The sequence below is a fragment of the Homalodisca vitripennis genome, chromosome 1 (genome assembly GCF_021130785.1).
Source record: "Homalodisca vitripennis isolate AUS2020 chromosome 1, UT_GWSS_2.1, whole genome shotgun sequence".
Classification (NCBI taxonomy): domain Eukaryota; kingdom Metazoa; phylum Arthropoda; class Insecta; order Hemiptera; family Cicadellidae; genus Homalodisca; species Homalodisca vitripennis.
The window spans coordinates 62248288-62270765 of NC_060207.1; the positions used below are offsets into that span (position 1 = coordinate 62248288).

The 22478-nt window shown below is 32.7% G+C and overlaps 1 protein-coding gene across 2 annotated transcripts in view; it reads right to left on the reverse strand.

The window, feature by feature from the left end:
• Positions 1–22478, reverse strand: part of LOC124362892 (cubilin-like) — a 205892-nt gene that overhangs the window by 99503 nt on the left and 83911 nt on the right. For both annotated transcript variants that reach the window (XM_046817770.1, XM_046817778.1), the window contains 10 exons: positions 19910–20094; positions 15182–15343; positions 14689–14815; positions 14336–14602; positions 14128–14235; positions 13095–13319; positions 11814–12001; positions 6294–6507; positions 4839–5060; positions 483–641 (listed from right to left, as the gene is read on the reverse strand). In XM_046817770.1, coding sequence (XP_046673726.1) covers positions 483–641; positions 4839–5060; positions 6294–6507; positions 11814–12001; positions 13095–13319; positions 14128–14235; positions 14336–14602; positions 14689–14815; positions 15182–15343; positions 19910–20094 — 1857 coding nt within the window. The remainder of the gene's footprint in view (positions 1–482; positions 642–4838; positions 5061–6293; positions 6508–11813; positions 12002–13094; positions 13320–14127; positions 14236–14335; positions 14603–14688; positions 14816–15181; positions 15344–19909; positions 20095–22478) is intronic.

Genomic DNA, 22478 nt, shown 5'->3' on the forward strand with positions numbered 1-22478 from the left:
TGGCAACATTCATATTTTATAATTTTTTAAGTGTACTGAATTTAACTGCAGATATAAAATTGTTTCAGTCTATTATATAATATTTCTAATAAACAAGTGATAAACTTCAGTTCTATCATTGGCACAAAATACTGCACATATAATAATAATTATTATTAATCACTAATGATTATTTACATGGCGATTTATAAGCAGCATTAAAAGTACATTTTTAAATTGACAGAGTTATTTGGTGGAAATTTTAGGACTTGCCCCCTCTGGAAAAATACGTAGCTGTGGCTATGAGTTCTATCTTAGATAAAACACATGTTTATGTTATATATTTATTTAGTTTTGTGTATTTTATCTACTGAAATAAGAAAGGTTTTATGTCACTAATTATAGTTAACTGACATTATTACGCTAAGTTAATATTTTAATCTTATGCACAACTTTAGTACAGAGTTTAGATACACATTGTAAAATGTACGGTTGTTACATACCAGGCTTGACTGTGGCAGAGAAGCCAGATTTCTCATTGGATTCATCAGTTTCAAAATATATTTTAGCACGTTGACCTGCCTTGATGATCAAAGTAGTGGCATTGGGAAGGCAGAGGTTTGGAGTCAAAGCTTTCCATCCAGTTGGTACTTCCTCTGACTCTGCAAATAGTTTCAAAGAATTTTATTTTTACTTATTTCTGTACTGATTTATAATACCTTTACATGTATAGTATACCTATTATAGATTAGCTCTCATTAACTCCTAAGAAGAAATGCTCACTCCTGCAATCACGATCACTGGAAAAGGTCCAGAAAGTCATGGTCTCCAACAAGGGTGTTTTTTACGATTTACGCTGATCACTTCATGCATTTCTGAGATCATTAATGATCAATTCTGAAACATTTGTGTCCAGAATCCTTTTAATATTTATTTATTCCTGAATATTAGGGTCTCTAAAAATCCCATATTAGTTTGTAACTTTCTCTTAAGTACCAATTTAACATGTTCGCTGCTGAATAAATATTTATCGCAAAGGTGAATAGAAATGAATCATCACCGATTAGATAGAAAAATAATCTATAGTGCTTCCATGCCAGGACAAAATATGCAATCCAGTGGGCTGATTAATTAAAAAAGTTCATCTCTGGATCATCATCCCAATACTAGTTGTGGGTAAGGAGTGTTATTTATGGTCCCAGTTTGACAGCTCTGATTGTTTGGGTTGGTATTGTGTACAATGCACATTTAGAATTCGATAAATTCATATTCAGGTACTTGTAGTTTAAGATAAATGTAGTAAATAAATAATTTAAAGCAAATGTTCTTATGTTTTTAACTACCTCGGTGGCTAAATTTTGTATTTAATTTTATAAATAATCAATTTATATTGTTTAAAAGTCTATTGAATAGTACATTTTTGTTAGAAAATCTTTGTCATTTAATAATACATTAGGATTAATTTTGGCACTTTTGTAAATTTCAAAATATTTTAAGTTGACAATAGGTGACTTTTTTTACATGTATGTAAAATTTCAAGATTGTTTTTGATGTTTGTGTATGTATGGCCAGTGTCATTTAAATGGTCAGCATATTTTGAATTTGATGATGTCTTCAATGCTTTTATATGTTCATTAAATCTAATTTTGAAGGATCAGCCGGTTTATCCAATATAGTGGTTTTGACAATCATTGCAATTTAATTTGTATACACCACTTTTGTTAAATTTTGAATTTTGATTTTGGTTTATTGAATTACTTTTGTTTTCGATTATAAGGCTAACATACATTAAATGACACCGGCCATATATGATGTTGTAATATATGATAAATTTAAAACACATGTGATGTGAATATGACATGTACAGACTACTACTCCAAGACTTGTTTAAGACTGATCAGGGTTAGTTATGGGTCTGGACTAAGTGATAACAGTGAAACATAAAGGTTGATAATTTCCAGCAAGAAACACCAAATGGTGTCTGTCCCACCCACTGCAAATGTTAATTGGTGCTATCAGCAGCGGACGTGTCAGTGTCAAATCTTGTGTGGTTCTGCTGTAATAACTCCCACCCCCTAATGTGTACTAAAAATAAGAAAGTGGGTGAAGTATAAATTTATTGAAATTCAACATCAACCAACTTGAAGATGATGTGTTGTCTAGTTATGTAATCAATGAGTAGAGAAACCAATTTCTTTTAGCAGACTTTTATGGTAGTGAGAGGATTACAATAGATTTACTCAAATACTATCTGTGAGTCAAATATCTAACACAGTTAAATATTTAACATTTCATTTAGTAATATGGTGAACAGTTTTGTGATATGTGCTAATGGAAGGTATTACTACCTCAAAATTTTCATTGTGTTTGACTGTGTGTGATGCTAACTATTGAATGGAAAGTTAATTTATTATAATTGGAATATATTTTAAAGTAAATAAGTAACTTTTATTACTAGACCTTCAACCACCAAGCAGTGATCTTGTGACCCCGCAGTGGCATAAAAGCAAAACCATTGCTTGTGGTATAAGATATTATATACTGTAAATGTTTTAAAATATTGAGATCAAGTTTTTGATACAAATTTTTTTCTTGGTTTTAGTCCAAGACTATCATGAAGTGCATTTGAAAAGTATTTGTAATTAATCTGGAAAAATATTTATTTATTTATTATCATGTTTGAATCATTCATGGTTTCATATTAGGACCTTTTGTGACATTTTGCCACTAATATTTTTTTGTCAGTGGTCGGGCCAAACAGTACCAAGCCATCTTCCTCTTCATAGTTAGAGCTGGTCATTCTGGAAGCTAACCTCAGATGCTGGACGCTGTTTTTATACTTCCAGTCTTTTCATTCTCTTCTGTATCAGGGTATTTTTTCATTTAGATCGTTCTCTTGGCTTGTTAACTTCCTTTCAGAGAAGATGTCTATATGTAATTGTGGAAGGAGGAATTTTGTTACACTCAAGATTTTTAGCTGCCCTGCTTCTTTAATGTCCAGGCTTGATGAAGATGTTTTTTAGCCAACCCTAGCCTCCATATAGGTCCTCATACCTCCGTGTTTTAATTATTAGGCCCAATAATTCTTCCAGATTCAGTAACATACAGTAAAATTACCTTTATATTGGTAAAAGATTGTGATTACCATCCTTGGATCTCTGTGTTACAGGCCCAATGTGCCATTTCTGTGCCAGAGTAAAAGGCTATAGCAGAAAGGTTTGAAGGAAAGGACTCTTAAATTTGAATAAAACTATATAATTTTGCAAAAAGAATTGTACTTAGGAACTAAAGAAAACATTAAACTAAGGAACATTTATTGTTTTTAGGATAAGGTAAATCAAAAACACTAATGACAAACAAACAAGCCAAATTTCGAGGTTAGGATGATTATTTTGGCCAGACATTACATAATTTGTTTTTGTTTTTGTTATTTATTTTTCTAAAGGAGAGACCAATTCCCTTTTAAGCCTTATTCTGCCCGTCCGAATGGGTCACTGGCCTCTGCGAAGATCTTTTCAAACAAAATAAGGGGGAAAGACGGTAGAGTACAAGGCCGATGGTCCTTATAAGAATTGCTCCAGTCAAAAACAAAATTTTAACCTGCACTATATTTTAATCAGTTCGAAAGTTCAAAGTCAAAGGTTACAAAGTATAAAATTAACTTACCAAGGCCTAAAGATGTGTTTAAATAAAAACAAAGAAAATAGTAGAACATTTGTTTACTAAAACCAAACTTAATTTTAGCTGAACTTAGGCTTAGTTAACCACAAGCTGCAAAAAACCGCTTGACTCAAGTCTGAAATGTAAAAGCTAATATATTTCTTAAAGAGTTTGCATATTGAATTTTGATATAGTCTACTCCATTACCAAACTTAAAACTATACCTAAGCTCTATTTGAGGTGAAGAACCCTGCTTGGCCCCAATGGCTATTCCTAGCCATTTTATTCACTGTTGCCAATGTGAGGTGAATTTTACTGTACTGTGTTTTGGTTGCCTTTAAGAAACATTCTTCAAGTGAGAGATTGACTGGAAATCACATAATATTATACCACAAATGTAAGAAGCCTTATTTAATACGAGGATGCAGTGTTTTACCAAAAAGTTTAGAACATGTTTCAGAGAATTCAGTGGAGTAATATTCAGATAAGCTTCCAAGATTTTGTGATGCACAAGGCAGGACATTTTTTGCACACTGCATTATCTAAATAACATAAAACTTTCTTAAAGATAGTCTGACCCTCAGGTACGTATTCCATTGCAATAAAAAAATGCAGTCAGCATGACCTTGATTTTGTTTCAAACTTGACTTGCTTGTTTTGGACAGGGTAATGTTTCATGTGTCCACTGGGAAGAATGCAGCTTTTACTTTCTGAGTCAGACATATACACCCACAATTTATTGTTTATATGACTATTCTGAGAAAATTAAAGTCATATGTTCATTCTAACATGTCCTGAGCAATTGCGAGTCACAAGTACTTCTATTCTACTTAAAAGTCCTTTTGGAACAAATATTACAACAACTGTGTGCATGACCCAACCTTCTATAAAAATCAAAGGAATTTAACCACTACTGATGCTTACCTATGAAATACTAGCTTCTTTTGTGCAAGACACATCATCCAGTCATTTCCTTTTGTAACAGAAACTGAACTAACTATAACTTAAAGTAACTAGAAACTAATGTCAGATATTTTTGGAACATGTTAAGTAATTAACATACTCTATCTAATCTATTGACATTAAAACACAAACACACACACACACACACACACACACACACACACACACACACACACACACACACACACACACACACACATATATATATATATATATATATACATGCATGTACTTACCAGTATACTCGTATACAGTAACATAATCCAGGTCACAATAATCAAACTGTTCCAAGTCCATAGCAGTGAACTTGATCACAAGATGGAACCCTGGGTCTGTATCCAGTATCCAGGTGCACTGCAAGTCTGACTCGTAGTTCTGAGGGTATCCAGGGCTGGATACTACGGATGTATTGTTTGTTCCCACTGAGCTGATGTGTATTTCCTTCCCACAGCCCAGAGCTGGTAAGAAAAAATTATAAATATTTTGTATTAATTATTGACAATTTAATTGTCTTTCAATGGGTATGTTATCAATCTCTATATATCTTTACAATAAATACTTGTATTTCTTTTCATTTATGAAATATATATTTTTTACAGAGTATATGTCCTTTTTCTAAAAATTCATCTAATTTACTTTTCATACATGAACTTGAGTTATTTATCTTGTTTTTCATGTAAGTATTGAAAAAATTGTTCACCAAAATAATGTAATTTTATTTAATTAACAATATTGATATCCCCCCCCTTTATTCAAATACATAGATGTTGATTTGAACTAATTGTAAACTAACAAAAACAAATGTAAACATGAACTACTGAATATTATTGTCCATTAAATTGTCTATTGGAATTTGGGCATTTCAAATTAAGTGTAGAAATCTCAGCTACCTGAGAGGTGAAGTCACCAATTTTTGAAAAAATATTTTTATATTTAAGCAAAAAGAAATTTCCCTCTCAGAAATTACTCTTCCAGGAAGCACTGCTGATGACAACAAATGTCATTAGACATGCCTCCTACTTTCACATAACAATTCGCTAATAGTCAAAAATATTAATTTGGTTATCCATGTTATTCACAAATGAGTATGAGATGCTATCAGAAGAAAATTACTGGAAAAATTTACCACAAAGGATTGGTTTTTTGTACACTACCTTGCCAAGCACAACTCTAGAACACCCCCCCCCCCCCAATTCTCCTAACCTAGCACCAACAGAATTTTACCTTTATTCCAAGTTAAAAAATAAAATAATGAATCAAGAAATTTATTTGCAATAAACATTTACAATCATGGGTCCAAACAAATTGACATGAAAACGATGCTGACTTACATTAGGTGTTAGAAATATGACAATTCACATACAGCAGAAGAAGCTTTTAAAAAATGTATTCCTGACGTGATTCGAAGAGTTTTATGAAAGGTATAATAAGTTGCACTCCTTGCATTGTAACAAGTTTGTAAGTGTAAAAGGAATGTACTTAAAATGATGGATGGTACATTTACTGAATTGGGAATGAGGCAATTCCTTGTATATTAGAACATTTCTGTATTTATTTTAAAATGTCTATTATATACTTTTAAATGAAATTTATAGCTAGCCAGGAATTTGGACCAGTTGGCCCTAGTCAGAAATGTTCATTGAATTGTGAAGAGCAATTAGAATGAACAATACAACAATTACACTACTTACTGTTGTTTATGATCTCGGTGGTGCTAGGTGTGGTGAGAGACTCATGACTGACAGCTTCCCACCTGAGCAGGAAGTGTGAGCCATGGAGATAGGGATCATTGTGGAACTTGATGGCAGCAACATTAGCTGAGGTCACCACGGGTTCGGGCAGTGCAGCACCACAAGTCTTGAGCAGAGAGGGAGAACCGCCATCCACATCCAGTCCATCAAAGATCTGCCACACATAGTATGATCCACAAGTGAAATTTCACACATAGTATTGGAAAACCAAAGTTCTTATTTTCTTAAATATGTGTTAATCCACAACTACTAGCTGTCTCTACAAGGCATCCACAGGCCACGTTGCAGCCTTGTATTATATTGAATTATATTGGTTTATACATTTATCCCTGCTTATAAACCTTTTATTCTTTTGTTAATGGCCATTATGATGATGGATAGTTTAAAACAATAACAGAATTACAGCCATTTGTGATGGTATGACAATGGTTGTTACAAAAACATAAAATGAAAATTTCAGTATCTGTGCATTTTTCTTGGAGTTAAATTGTTTAAACATGAGATTTAAACTAAACATAAAAGTCAAGTGTTGATTATTTACTGTCAATAATTCATGATGGTTAATAAATCAAAGAACATGGTGCTAAACCAACTGAAAATAAGAGTATCATTAAAGTAATTACGTTAAATTGTTTATTTGAAAACAAACACACAAAAATGACACTAAAAATACAAACAAAATACCAGTGCCCCAGACACAGCACTGTGTACACACTACATATTACTAGAATAGACTTTCCTATATCTTTTTCTATACTAAACAAGTAAATATTGACTTCAAATAAATCTTTCAAGCCTTGAAAACTGATGAATTAAGGATCAATTAGTTAAACCTTTGACATGTTAGTTAGTCAGCGTACTGTCACAAAAATTGTGAGTCAACTACCCAGTCATTGTTAGTTATCTTGTTTTAGGTTAATGTACAAGTATATTAAAAGTTTTCTATAGTGATACCAACATTTATTACATATATTTATGCTCATAATTTTGTCTGTATTGACTAAACAGTGATATTTTGACACTGTTTAGTAAAAAACAATGTTAACCTGAGCTATTTCAAATAGTAGTGAACACTGTGTTTTATAATGTTGAAATTATCAGCTGGTATAAATCATGGTTTGGTTAAAATACTAGCTGAATAAAAAAAAATTGTAATGAAGTTAGATAGAATGATTTATATCTTGTGAGACAGATAAGAGCTTAAAATAGTTCTGACTTTGGAAAATCAATGAAATATATTTTCTACGCTAAAATGTGTAAGCATTTTACACCTTTACAATGTTCACAAGCACTGCAGCATGGAGAGTTTGCCTACTGAGACTACCAAATGAAATCACACTGGAGGGTTATACAGGGTGTCAATTAAGTCTGGAACCTCTTTTTTAATTTTTGAACCATAATAGAAAGAAATACCAAAGTTCACACGTGCTTACTGGTGATAGTAACGCACACATCTGCCTAATTACCGACCGGATAATCCCTTTGGGGGATGGTCCACAAGGAGTCGGACAAAATTCTTAAATAGCAGCATAGGTCAAGTTTGGTATCAAATTAAAGGTCTTACTTAGCAGAGTACAATGCCGCAAACCGGACTTCAAAAGGTGGATTCATTCAGTAGTTATAGCTATTTGATTTTTAAAACAATTGAACAATGTAAATTATTAAGTATTACAAGTAAACACCAATTTTTAAGTACCTGTGATCAAAGTAAGTGTTCAAAATGTTCCCCTCCCATCATCTGACAATGTAGTAATCGAAGCCAGGAATCAATAGTTATTACCAATAACACAACTACTGTTAGAATGTGAAAGTGGCAGATTGAGTCATACACAGCATCCACAGAAACTTAACGTTTGGGCAGGTATTATAGGAAATCAAATTATGGGCCCATTATTTATCAATGGTAATTTAAATGGTGACTCGTATCTAGCAATGATCCAAAATGAGATAATTCCAGCACTACAAGCTGCTCTTGGTCGACAATTTCAAAGAATTTATTTCCAACAAGATGGCGCGCCACCACACTTTGCTCTCCTTGTTAGAGAATACTTGGATACAATATTCCTTCACAGATGGATTGGAAGACGTGGTGCAGTAGAGTGGCCTGCTCGTTCCCCTGATTTATCTCCGCTGGATTTTTTTCTTTGGGGATAACTCAAAGATAAAGTTTATCGTACTAAGCCTCGAGATTTGGCGCACCTAAGAAATCTCATAGTCCAAGAAGCTCAAGATATTCCTCGTGACTACCTTCAAAATGCAGTGGATGGCTTTTACAACCGCCTAGGACATTGCCAGACGATGGTAGGGGAACATTTTGAACACTTACTTTGATCACAGGTACTTAAAAATTGGTGTTTACTTGTAATACTTAATAATTTACATTGTTAAATTGTTATAAAATTCAAATAGCTATAACTACTGAATGAATCCACCTTTTGAAGTCCGGTTTGCGGGCATTGTACTCTGCTAAGTGAGACCTTTAATTTGATACCAAACTTGACCTATGATGTTATTTAAGAATTTTGTCTGACACCTTGTGGACCATCCCCCAAAGGGATTATCTGGTCGGTAATTGGGCAGATATGTGGCGTTACTATCACCAGTAAGCACGTGTGAACTTTGGTATTTTTTGATATTGTGGTTTAAAAATTAAAAAAGAGGTTCCAGACTTTATTGACAACCCTGTATATATATACAGGGTGATTCATGAAGTTCTCCCCCCACTTCTACAGCACATTGTACTAGTAAAAATAATGAAAAAATTTTATATAAACATAGGTCTGAAAACGCTTCGTTTAGCGAGTTACAGCTAGCGAAAGATTTCGCCTGAATTCCCGGGTTAAAGAGTAAAATAAAGCCATACTGAAAACTTTTGCAAAGGTTAATTAAGTAAGAAATATCGTGGATTCTTATGTATTTTTACCTGATAAAGCTAATAAAATAGGTTTCAGAACTGTACCTGTAGTAGTTTTTGAGGGATTCAGGGTTAAATGCAAAAAATTTGGGGCACGAAACAATGTTTTTTTTTAAGTTTGATGTACAATAACTTTGTTAAATTGGTTATAAATACATAAAATCAACAAACATTAATTGTAGAGAATTTAATTCTAAGAAAATTGATATAATCAAAGTCTAAAATAAAACAGAAATAAGTACCAAAAAAATCGATTTTATTCAGTATAATACATTACTAGCTGTAAAGAAATACCGTACGGTATTTAGTTATACAACAAAAACAAAATGTTTGTTCCTTAATGATGAGATAAATTGAGAAAACAAGATTAACTGTTAAATAAATTTGTTTGTAAATAAAAAATATCATGTTTTTATTACGTTGTATTTTTTTCTTTTTTTTTAATAAAAATTTACATCAAATGTTCAAAAATAAATGAAGCAAACATTTTCCCATTATTGTTTACTAATCAATCGAAATGCAGTTTTTTGTTTTATTAATTTCTAAGTTGGTAACGCACGAATAACAGCTTATCAACAATGGTATTCTGTACTGTTACGTTAGAACTGTGTATTAGTGGTGTTTTGCAAGCTACAGCAGGGAGATCGGGTTCTGTTGAATCGTGTTATTAAATGCAATTTTTCTGTGAGTTATAATTCGATTATTTTATTCAGCGGAAAAAATGCCCTTACTTATTTACATCAGAGGAATTACGCTGATAATGGTTTTTATTTTGGGTTACTGTAATGGTAATGCTAGAAGCTGCTGTAGAAGAATATGAACTACGTTACCCTAATAGGAGGATTCCAGATACCAAAACAATTTCAGGAACTTTTCGTACTCTTCGGGAAACAGGATCACTACCAAGTACTAGAACCAATTATGAACGAGCTGTCCAACTTGATGATGATGATGATATTGTTATTAATGCTGTTCATCGCAGTCCAGGTGTAAGTACACGACGCATTTTTAGGCGGATAGGAGTTTCGCAGTTAACGGTGTGGAGGTCACTTAATCGAAACAAATTTTATCCGTTTCATAAACAAAAGGTTCAACATCTACAGCTAGGGGATGGTCCGCTTCGCTTGGAGTTTTGCAACTTTTTGAATATTAATAATCAACTCTACAAGCGTATGTTGTTTACGGATGAGGCACAAATCACTCGGGATGGTGTCAATAACTTGCACAATGAACACTCATGGGCAGAAGAAAATCCACATGAGGTAGTGGAACAGAACTTTCAACACCGATTTAGCGTCAATGTCTGGTGTGGCCTTTTGCACAATCGGCTGATTGGACCTTTCATATTACCTGGACGCTTAAATGCTGAGTTCTATTTGCATTTCCTTCAAGAAGAGTTGCCGCAGCTGTTAGAGAATGTTCCTTTACATCTCAGACAAAATTTGTACTTCCAGCATGACGGAGCACCTCCCCACTTTTCACGTGCCGTTTTCTGCTTACTTAAATCATCAATTTCCTGGACACTGGATTGGTCGTGGAGGGCCTCACCCTTGGCCACCAAGATCACCAGATCTATCTCCATTGGATTATTGCATCTGGGGATGGATGAAAGACATTGTATACAAGACAAAAGTGAATTCTCGTGATGAATTAATTGCCCGTATTATGGATTCGGCTGTGCAGATACAGGGAAGTCCCTGAAAAATTAAGAAACGCAACAAAAGCAATACACAAACGTGCTGCAAAATGTATTGATAATGATGGCCTCATTTTCGAACATCTATTATAAAAAGGTGCGTACAGTTTGGCCCAACCTGATTATTTTGCTTAAAACTAGTAATGTATTACACTGAATAAAATCGATTTTTTTTGGATACTTATTTCTGTTTTATTTTAGACTTTGATTATATCAATTTTCTCAGAATTAAATTCTCTACAATTAATGTTCGTTGATTTTATGTATTTATAAACCAATTTTAACAAAGTTATTGTACATCAAACTTAAAAAAAACATTGTTTCGTGCCCCAATTTTTTGCATTTAACCCTGAATCCCTCAAAAACTACTACAGGTACAGTTTCTGAAACCTATTTTATTAGCTTTTATCAGGTAAAAATACATAAGAATCCACGATATTTCTTACTTAATTAACCTTTCCAAAAGTTCAGTATGGCTTTTATTTTTACTCTTTACCCAGGAATTCAGGCGAAATCTTTCGCTAGCTGTAACTCGCTAACGAAGCGTTTTCGGACCTATGTTTATATAACATTTTTTCATTATTTTTACTAGTACAATGTGCTGTAGAAGTGGGGGGAGAACTTCATGAATCACCCTGTATAGATACTGCATTAATTCATAGATTGACTTTGTTCTGTGGGACAGAGTTAATGTTACTTTGTATTTTCTGAATACAAGTCATTTACTCTTATTATATATGTGATCGTGTTCAGCATCTCTTAAGACATATTTTCTTCAAATTCCCATATTAAGTTGATACATATTTTAGCTAATTTATACTTTAAGAGGGAAAAGTACGTAGTAAACAACCTCCAGATAAATGTAGCAACTCTCATCAAAACTGTAACTGTCCATATAGAACTCCTGGAAGGATATCCGAATGACATGGTTCAAAGCCACGGTGATAGTCCACTTGTAGTCTCCAGTCTGGACATAGTGTCTGGGGTAGAGAGGAGACGCAATCTGACCAGAGTCTCCAGTTAGATCGTTACCATGAACTAAAACAGCATGTACAGTTAGTAAAAATTATTATTTAATTAAGTTATTAAAAGTAATAGAAGCTTAGGACTGATTATAAACAACACTCTCCAATGGACTGACACAGAGATTAACACATGTAACAAGATTTTTATAGCAGCGCATAAATTAAAAAAGATACAGGTATTTTTATTTATCCATATAAAACATTTATAAGCTACACAATTGATATTCTCACATTTCAACTACTATAGTGAAGTCAATAACAACATAGAAGTGACATAAATTTGCATTTTTAATCTATCATGGGATGTACATGTTTCTCCTTACTAGATATAAAACTAAATATACAGAAATATCAAGGAATGATGCAAATTACATTGTGATATAGTATTACAAACTGATTTACCTCTATACCTAGCACACAACTTTGGATATGTCACTGAGAGGAGTTCTTGAAATACTCATTTTGGTGTTTCTCACGTACTCTACACACTCTCATCACAGAATAAAAGTCTTATGTCCTGTCATTGCTTGTTAAATCTGTAATTAACCTGCAGAATCTATTTACACAATAGTTCTAAAAAACATTTCTATGAAAGATGACTGTAACAGGGAATCTAGAGGCTGATAATTATGATTCACAGTAATGTGTGTGTTGCTTGTGTGTGTGTGTGTGTGTGTGTTTTTATGCATTTATTATTGTATTTATTTCTATAACAAAATATGTAATTATTTAAACCATTTTGTTTAATTTTGAAATTTAAAATTTAATAACTAGTAATACATTTTTTGTACTTAGTACAATTATTTAGTTTTAAGTAGTTTTATATTATTTAATCAATCTATAATTTTGTAATAAACTATCTTACACAAATCAAAATTGCTAACGATTACTTTTTCTGTTTCCATAAGCAATATTAAACCTAATATTATGTATTAATCTCTAAATGTAACCCTTGTTTCCTTCTTTGTTCGTGTAACCAATGAAAAGTACAATGAAAATGTTTAAAAGCTTTAAATTACCCAAACACTTACTCATTATACACACAAAATTTTCTGGAGTACGTGGTGTATTTTTGTAAAAATCCAAAACCAAAGGTGGATCCTCACCTAAGCTATAATCTGCAAGGAAACCAGGGGCAGTGTTCAAAGCATCAGATCGAAAGTGTATCCAGAGGGCGTTGTAGGCTGAGATGTTGGTTGGCAGGTTCGAGCCACAATAGACTCCTAGCAGAGTACCATTACTGGAGCCCTCCCTCACCTCCACACTGTCTGCATTACAGTAGTCACTCTGAGCCAGAGAGAAACTGACAAAAGTCAGGACCACTTTATTCCCTGTAGATATCAGTTCCAGTTAGTATTCATCATAAACATTATGCAATTAATCTATTATTAATATTTATATACTATTTTTAGGGTTGACATTTTACCAGTTTCTCCAAAGATTACTGGATTTTGATGACAAAAATATTACTTTGGGGAATTACGACAAATACGGATCTTTTCTTGTTAAATTTTTCTACAAAAATGTGTTAAATAACAGAAATTGTATTTGAGAACAAAACTATTTATGTTTCCAACTTTATTACACCATCTAACAATTTCCGAAGCTAAACACACTCTACTATTAAAGTTTGCACTTTAAAGTTTATTATTATTAATATTTGGCTTTCTTGGGGGGGGGGGGAACATTGTTTTCACCTTTAGTAACTATTGTTAAATGCTAAGGATAGCCGAACCAAGATGAGCTATGGAGAAATTCCAGTGCATTAAATGACCTTAGGGACAGAATAGTAGCAGAAATTAAACACATCCCGCATAAGTCCATACAGTGTGCAGTTCAAATTTCTACAACAGGCTTGGACATTGTCAAACTGTTCTGAGACAGCAGTTTAAACATCTCATATAAAAAACACAGGTTAGTAACCAACAACACCAGTATCACCTTTCTAAATCTTTCATTAATGCCTGTATCACAAGGTTAAAAAAAATGAAGTAATAATAATTTTAACAAAATAAAACTAGCTGTGCCTACTGAATTACTGCTACAAGGCCGTTTATTACTTTGCAAAATTTCAATGTGTTATTGATAAAGCCATACAGTAAAATATAAACTGTAATTTATTTCAAAATAACAAGATACCTGGACTAGCCTTCAACAGCCATTCGCAGCCTAAGTTTGGAGGATAACCATCAGGATAGTTGGGCGAGGCTATGGCTCCCTCTTCTGAAGTTAGTTCTCCTCCACACGCTGCCACAAATATATGAAAATAAAGGGTTAGTTTACTGAGAATTATTCCCTAGTATATATCTGCGAAGGATGTAAGAGTGTAGAATACGTTTGCTCATACCTGTTGTTAGTGTAGAGTATAAAGCAGAAAACCGCCCGAGGTGACGATAGACACCTCCACTAGAGAGACTAGTAGCTACAACAGTGAGGGCAGAACCACTACTCTGTAGCGGTTTTGGCAGTTTGGTCCCACACGCTCGGCTGATCACAGTGGCATTGGTATCGTCTCCATCATGCACTTCCACGTAGTTATAAGAACAGGAGGTGTCATTGTTCTCAGTGTTTGGACTCAAATCCAAGAATGTGAAACTCAACATGATCTTATCGGCTGAAACAGTTAAATTGACTTTAATTGATTATTTTCTATACAAATATGTTAGTTTTAGCCTATATATAATTGGCCAATACTACTACCTGGGTCCTCTGCGATGATGTACCAAGTGCAGTTATTGGAGACTGAGGCCCAGGGAGAAGAGGCACTGACTATATCATCCATTTGGAACGTTCCCGTCCCCTTCGCTGAGATGCGAGCACCACAGGCCTGCAAATCAACGTCAGTTGTATGAATTTTATTTGTAAACATTGCAAGTACTAATTACATGACATATAGAAATTCTTATATGTGATAATTCTATAATTATTTCAATAAATCTCTATTAAAATAATAACCCTTTTGTTATTATTCTTTTAGTAGTTAAATTAAGGCCTAATGAATAGTGATTTACAGTAATAGTCTTATTTAATATCAACATAAACATGTACTAGTTTATAATATTATCAGATGAACGGATTCTGAATTTAAATTTGTGTCATGACAAACAGATTAGAATCCTCACATTTTCCTGTGAAAATATGTAATGTTGTAATGGTTAGGGTTTAGTTTCTCTTAATACATAAGCTAGCTCACCAAGGAGTACTGAGCTAGGAATCCTTTGGCACTGACAGAACCGTCTGCCTTGTGTCTGATCAGCATAGTATTGCCAGTGGATACGACAGTTGCTGGGCTGGGCAGAGAGTTGCCATCATGGCTCATCAGTAGTGGAGCAGTAGTGGAATTTCCATCATACACCTGACAACAGTAAAACACCTCTTCACTAGAACATTATGAACATGTAAACCATGTTAACATAGTATTGCCAGTGGACACGACAGTTGCTGGGCTGGGCAGAGAGTTGCCATCATGACTCATCAGTAGTGGAGCAGTAGTGGAATTTCCATCATACACCTGACAACAGTAAAACACCTCTTCACTAGAACATTATGAAGATGTAAACCATCTTAACAGTTTGATTGCATGTTATGGTTGCAGTTATTTCTCCTCTCATCGTGCATGACTGAGTACAGAACCGCACTGATTATGTTAACATAATATGTATTATAGCTAATCATATATTGAATAGTAAACCACACACAATTAAAAAAAGAAACTATCTATTTAATAATGATTTAAGATATGTTTAATTTCTTCATCACCTTCCGTAAGTATTTATCATCACTTTTCCAAATGTTTTATTAACACATTCCATTTTTAATGCACAAGTACAAGCCCTGCGCCAGTTTGCTCACAACTTGTGTAAACGGCTATACAAACAATAAAAATTAAGTAAATCTTCTTTAAGTAGGAACGTTTCTCTGTTAGTTCATTGTCTTTAACCCATAAGAATTTTACAAGGATTTAATTTTTCAGAATTATAAAAAAAATTGAAAGGCAGTTGGTGAATTTTGGACAACTTTTACATTAATAATAATACGAGTAAACTGATCGAACAGTTAGAACACATTTTAAAACACTACTAGATTAGAGAAGCGATTTGGTATTTTCCTTATCATATATAATGGTGTATGTTATTGTGGTTTACATTTCCTTTTTAATCTCTCCTAACAGATTTTTCATTAACGTCAAATTTTGTTAGTTCACCAGACATTTATATAACGGTTTGTTTATGTTTCAGTAAAGCTGTCATTCTACTTTGAAAGCATGTGCAAAACATACATCCATGGGCCGCCAAAAGAAGTAGTCATTTCAACAAGTAGCAACATTAACCTCTCACTAGCATGCCTGGATAACCACTGAACGGAGATTAGAAACGCCCTGACATCAAAGTGCCTGTGATAACCTTACCCCTAGCGGCTGCAGAGAGAACAAGCATGACATGATGCATGTAGGATGCATGATATGATGTGAAACAGAAGTTTTTCCCCCATGCAAAACAAAAATCTATAGGCCGCCAAAAGAAGTAGTCACATCAAAATATGTATTTTATTCAACATTGCAAGTGCACATGTTTCGTGGTATATTACATGAAACAGTATGTTACACAAGTGGTACGTTACACCACTCAACGTAAGCAATTTACCAGTGACTTATTCTTCTTCTGCCACAATTACTCATAAACTAATTAAATTGAAGAACATTAGTAATAATATTAAGTTAAATATTATTTTGAAGGACAACTAGAATTGCAAGTAAAAATAATAAAGTAATATACTCCTACGTGCTAACTCCAGAAATAAAACATCAGTTAAAAACAACAGTCCGCCATCCCATGTGGGTTAGCAAAATGTTCACATATTAACTAAATGGTTGATTAGGCTGCTTTTACCCAAAATTGGTTAGTGGGGGTAGGGGATGAAGATAACATGAATTCTCTATCCTCCCTTTCACCACATAAAGAAAATCTGTCTTTACGACATTTTGGAGTGGGAGCGGAGTAATGACATGTTAATCTAATCTTTTATAATAATTTTGTACCAACATCAAATAAATTTGTATTTAATTAAAAACGCAAAATCCTATATGGATCCTCTACCCTCCACTGTTTTATACATGGTACAGTGTTTTAAAAAGATATTTACCTACAAGAGCCACATCCACTTGTGATTACACCATTGTTGAATTAATTGTGAACGGTTTCCTGTTTTGTCATAGAGGCTACAATTCATGCTGCAGAGAATCCAAGACTATTATGGCTTGGGTATTGTCTCAAAATTTATATAACCCCCTATAAAAGTATATTGGTTACTATGCAGCTAATGTTGTACTAATATAAATATTTTGTGGTTATATGTATAAATACAAAACAAGTTCAGAACTTACTATTTTGAAAATTAAATTAAAATGAGGTTTTATTTGGAAAATATTCAAGTACAATGGGCGGGGGGGATGGAGATAATTGCATGTATTGGGCCAAGATTAATTAGTTAATGTTTTATTAATCAATATTACGATACAACTGTTCTAGCTGATCAGGTATTCCAACCAGTCTAGATTATGAGTGTTTGCTATACCATAATTGGTCACTGTAATAAAAAAACATTTAGAAAAATATATGCTTCAATTATTCTCTCTAAGGGTTTTGCAGGGGGTAGTGTTGTTGATTTTTTTATTTGTTGATTCTGTACAAATATGCATATTGACAGCTGTTTAGTAACATGTCAATTTAGTGGACATTAAGATTTAGTTGTCTAAAAAATCAATATCCTTTCTATGGAGGATATATTTTTTGACTTTTCACCATAAATACTCTATCTGAATTTTGTAAATGTGTGGAGTGAGAAGCTTCTCAGTCAGTCTTTTATATCATTGTAGTAGGACTCTAGAATTAGTTGTCTAAAAAATATATTACATGCACAAGTATAAATTACAATGACTCTAGCAATGTATTGATGCATCATGCATATACCAGACACCTTTCATACATTGGAATTGTGGAGCAGAATTGTTATCCGTTACAGCTAGCCTGCATAGCAACTAGTAGATAGTACTAACACACTAAAATAATGTTTTTTTTTTTAGTCGTCTAAAGAAATCCTTTACATACACAAGTACAGAAACGTTATATGGCACAGCTAGTTTGCATGGAAACTTGTAGATACTACTACCACACTAAATATTTTGTTTAGAGTTGTGAACCATTTCAAGCTTATGTTAATGATCTCATTTTAATTAAATAAATTTAAAATGAGTATTTTATAATTAGTGTCAGTTTACTCAATATAACACGTTTAATACTGTTCTACAATATATTTATATTAACCCATTTTTTTGCTTCTAGATAGCATGCAACCACAATGTTTGAAGTGGCAGCAGATTTGAAAATTGTTCTCATACATCATCACAACTATCTCAACAGTGCTGTCATTATTAGGTGAAAGGAAGCAATACAATAGTAACATTTCTTAAAACAGCAGTATTTTAAGACCAAAAGTGTTTAAAATGTTGTAAAATGATTTAATACTAAATTATTTGTAAATTATACTATCCTCAGAATTTTATCATATTTTACACTAGTTTGTAGGACGGCCCGTGCCCTCCACCTGAATATGGCACTCCAACAAGTGTGGGTTTTTTAAGACCAGCAGTAAAGTTATTGTTTTTATTTTGTAATGCCACTGTATGTACCAAAATATTCATCAGAATATATGGCAGAATACATAAAATGAGATTATTTCTGCATTGATCTTTACTAAAGAACATTAAACATTTAATGACTTAAATAACAGTTTTACAACTGTTTGGTGTAAGAAACAATCCACAGAAAGCTCACATTTACAGCAGAGACAGTGCTTTAAATAAATATTGTCTTTTTTCCCTCTGATATGAATGTTTTGTACTGTTAAAATGGACTGTAATAATTATAAAAGGCTGTCTAAGTGACTTAGAGCTGGAATTGGCCTCCTCTTAGCAGACCAAGACTTAAAATTGTAGCAATAATTGCTATTAAGAATATGTTTTTATAATAGTTTCAAACCTCTATAAAATATTAATCACTCCACTATAGCATTTCATTATCTCCTAAATTATTAAAAAGTTTGGTACTGCATAAATTTTAGTAAAGATATGATGTTATTTAAATTTTGCTTAATATTTAAATATTGGCCAGTGTGACATTTCAATGGTGTACTAATGGTTAAACATGCAGATATTACATACTACTTTTTGCTACCAATAACAAGTAGAAGGAACAAAGGCAGATTATTTAAGTGATGATAGTTCTGTCCAAAGTCGATCTATCGTGGACTGTAAAAACAATTTAAATGACTATTTTTTCTCTACAAAATCATGTTCTAGTCTGAATCTAAGTTATACAATTTTGAAATATCTGTTGAGATGCTTTTTCTTTTATTGCCTCAAAAAGCTTCTTTGGTCTTGGGAATAATGTTAGTGTTGAAGTATTTCTCCTTAACATGGTTTTGTGTCAACAATTTTGTCGTAACGCTTAAAGCGTTGAAAAAAATTTTGTCTGGATACAGTTAGCATGCATTTTTTAAATTGTTGTCTTTGTAAAACAGTTCAATTTATTCTCTTTTTATTAGAATAATAAATAATACAAATACTCATGCTTTTTTAAATAACTCACTTTAACAATTTTCTGCCAGCTAACAGTCAAGACAGTATAAGCAAGCCATATGCCTATATCCACATGCCACGTTGCACATCACCAGGCAAAGGAATGCATAGAGAATGACGCTAGTTATTATTTATTGCCATTGCATAATGCAGTTTATTTTATAGACATTTCTATATGACATGCTTTAACGGTTTAAACATTTAGAAACTTATTTAAACTTCTAAACCTAAAGTTATTAGCTTTTCCCAAAATAATTTAATTATAATTTTGTTTTGTAGACTCACGTTAACAAAGTCTGTAAGCCCGTGCATGTTACTCTCCTCTATATCGAAATCTACAAAGGTGAGATTGATGAGGTGGTTTGAGGGCACTTTGATCAGCCACTGACAGTCATCATTGTGGTCGTAGTTCTGGGGATAGTTGTGTGAATGGATCTGTCCAAACGGTGCAATGTATTCTCCACCACATTCTGTTGATTAAACAAAAAACATACACATTCTTATAACATTGATTTAATGGCTTTGTATATTTCATAACACAGTGATCAAAATATACTTTAACCTTAAAAGTGGCACATACTCCTGGCACAGTACTTTAGATAAACTGTTTATGTCATTTTGTAAAGCTTATGTCAATAACAACAAATAAAAAAACAGCAACAACAACAATATAAAAAACTTGCTAGCTTAGTTCAAATCAAATCAAATCAAAATGCCTTTATTTACAAGCGTTTCTCAGTACATACACTGTTTTGCAGAACAACTCAAGTCATTTAATGGCCTTAAATACTAAATAACAAAGACTTGTGATTAAAACTAAAAGGAACAACATTGGATTATACTAAATACTAAAACTTATACACTAACAACTTAAATACGTTATTTATCAACACATATGTAGTCCTTAAGTTTTAATTTAAAAGAATTGCAACTGTATTGCTTAAGGCTAAGGGGGAGGTCATTGTACAATTTAGGGCCGAAATACGAAAAACTTTTCCTCCCGTCTTCATGCCTGACTTTTCGAAAGTCAAGAAGGTAGCCATGGCGGGTACTACGCTGCAAGACCCCCTCCCGGAACAACAACCACTCGCTAAGGTACTGCGGTTCCTGGTGTGATAGGACCTTGTGGACCAATGAGCAAGTCAACATCCTGCAGACGGACTCCACTGGTAGCAGGCAAGCTGGTAGTTGGGCTGGTGCTGTTGCTTCTGTTTGTTGTATATATCAATATAACATTTTGTAAATTACATTTTATAGATAATGCAGACAAATATTTTTTTCCATAACACTTCAAAAGTTTTGTAAATTCTTTTGAAAATTCATAACTAAATTGTGTTTTATACCTACCCAATTTCTAGTCAATAAATAAAAGTGTCCACTGCAAATTTTGTTTCATGATTCTTTGAGACATGTATAATTGATCAGCTTGAGAAATTTACACATACCTTTTTTTAAGATCTTACAAATGTCTAAATACCTACAGTAAAAAAATTTTAAACCATTCATAAACAATTGAAATAGAGTTATGCTAAACAATTTATTTATTATAATTAATTGCTAGTACAGTAGTATTACATATGCCAAGGAGGAGTATTACAAGTTGAAGATGGCGCTTGTATTGGATATTCTTAATTTAATCACTGCATTGAAAACACACTAACCAATACTTTTTATTTTGTGAGGCCTTTCGATAGTATTAGTATTGGTTGTTGTGTTTCCAATGTATTGATTAAATGAAATATTACAAGTGTTAATTGTGTTCTAATTTTGTTAATAACAATAAAATTTGTGGGATTTTAGCTAAAAAGATGTCTTAATTAAATAAGTCCTGAGGCGTTCAGCCATAGTGACACAAGTAAGGCAATGAAGGCATCTTGAACTTAAGGTGACTAAACTAATCCCAGAGTATATTGGGACACCTCCAAATTGTGCCCCCTTCCCCACTCTGTTACAACCAACTGGCCTTATTGTTCTCATTGCAATAAACCAATTTGAATTAATCATACAGCGATAGTAGGCTACTTGTTTTATTAATATTTTATAAATTTAATACAAAAAAGTGTTTATGAATTTTCTAAACAGTATACTTCTAAATACTTATAATCAACAATATATTATTCTAAATATAAATTATGTATTAATAATTATAGTTTTTACGTTAATGTTTTACAATTTTTTATGAAATTGACATACCTAAGAATTAAAACTTATTCAACACTTCTTGTGGATGGTGTTGATTAAACTTAGATAAACAATATTTACTAATAAAACAATTACAAACAAAGCACTGTGCTTCATTATCAAAAATGTCCTCTCTTGATAAAGTTTTAATCATTAAAATAAGTCACACTGAATTTACAAGAAGTTTCAGCAGTTTGCAACTCAATGCAATACTTATAATTAATACATTACTATAGGTATAATTATAACTAATATAAACTTCCCAATAACACACATTAATTACGTTACTTAGTATGAGAAGTGGATGTTGGTAGTTTACATGATTGCCAATAAATATAGGGTTTAAAACAACATGCAGTTAAACTGGAGATGAGTCAAAGAAATCAACTTAATTCATAAAAAAGCTTAAATATGTGTAATTTGCATGCAATTGACATAAAATAGAGCAATATCTCTAAATTTTTTCTATAAAACTGGTTTGAAAACCGAATTCTAGGACTTTTAATGCCAGGAGACTTTTTAGGACACTATAATAAAAAATGAGAAGTTCAGTTTTCCAGGACCCTAGATGCAATTTAAGTACAAACAATGACACCGTGGAGTCTCGTATATATATATATATTTTTTTTTTGTGAGAAAATGTTTTTCCTTACTTAGTATTTTTATCTTAATC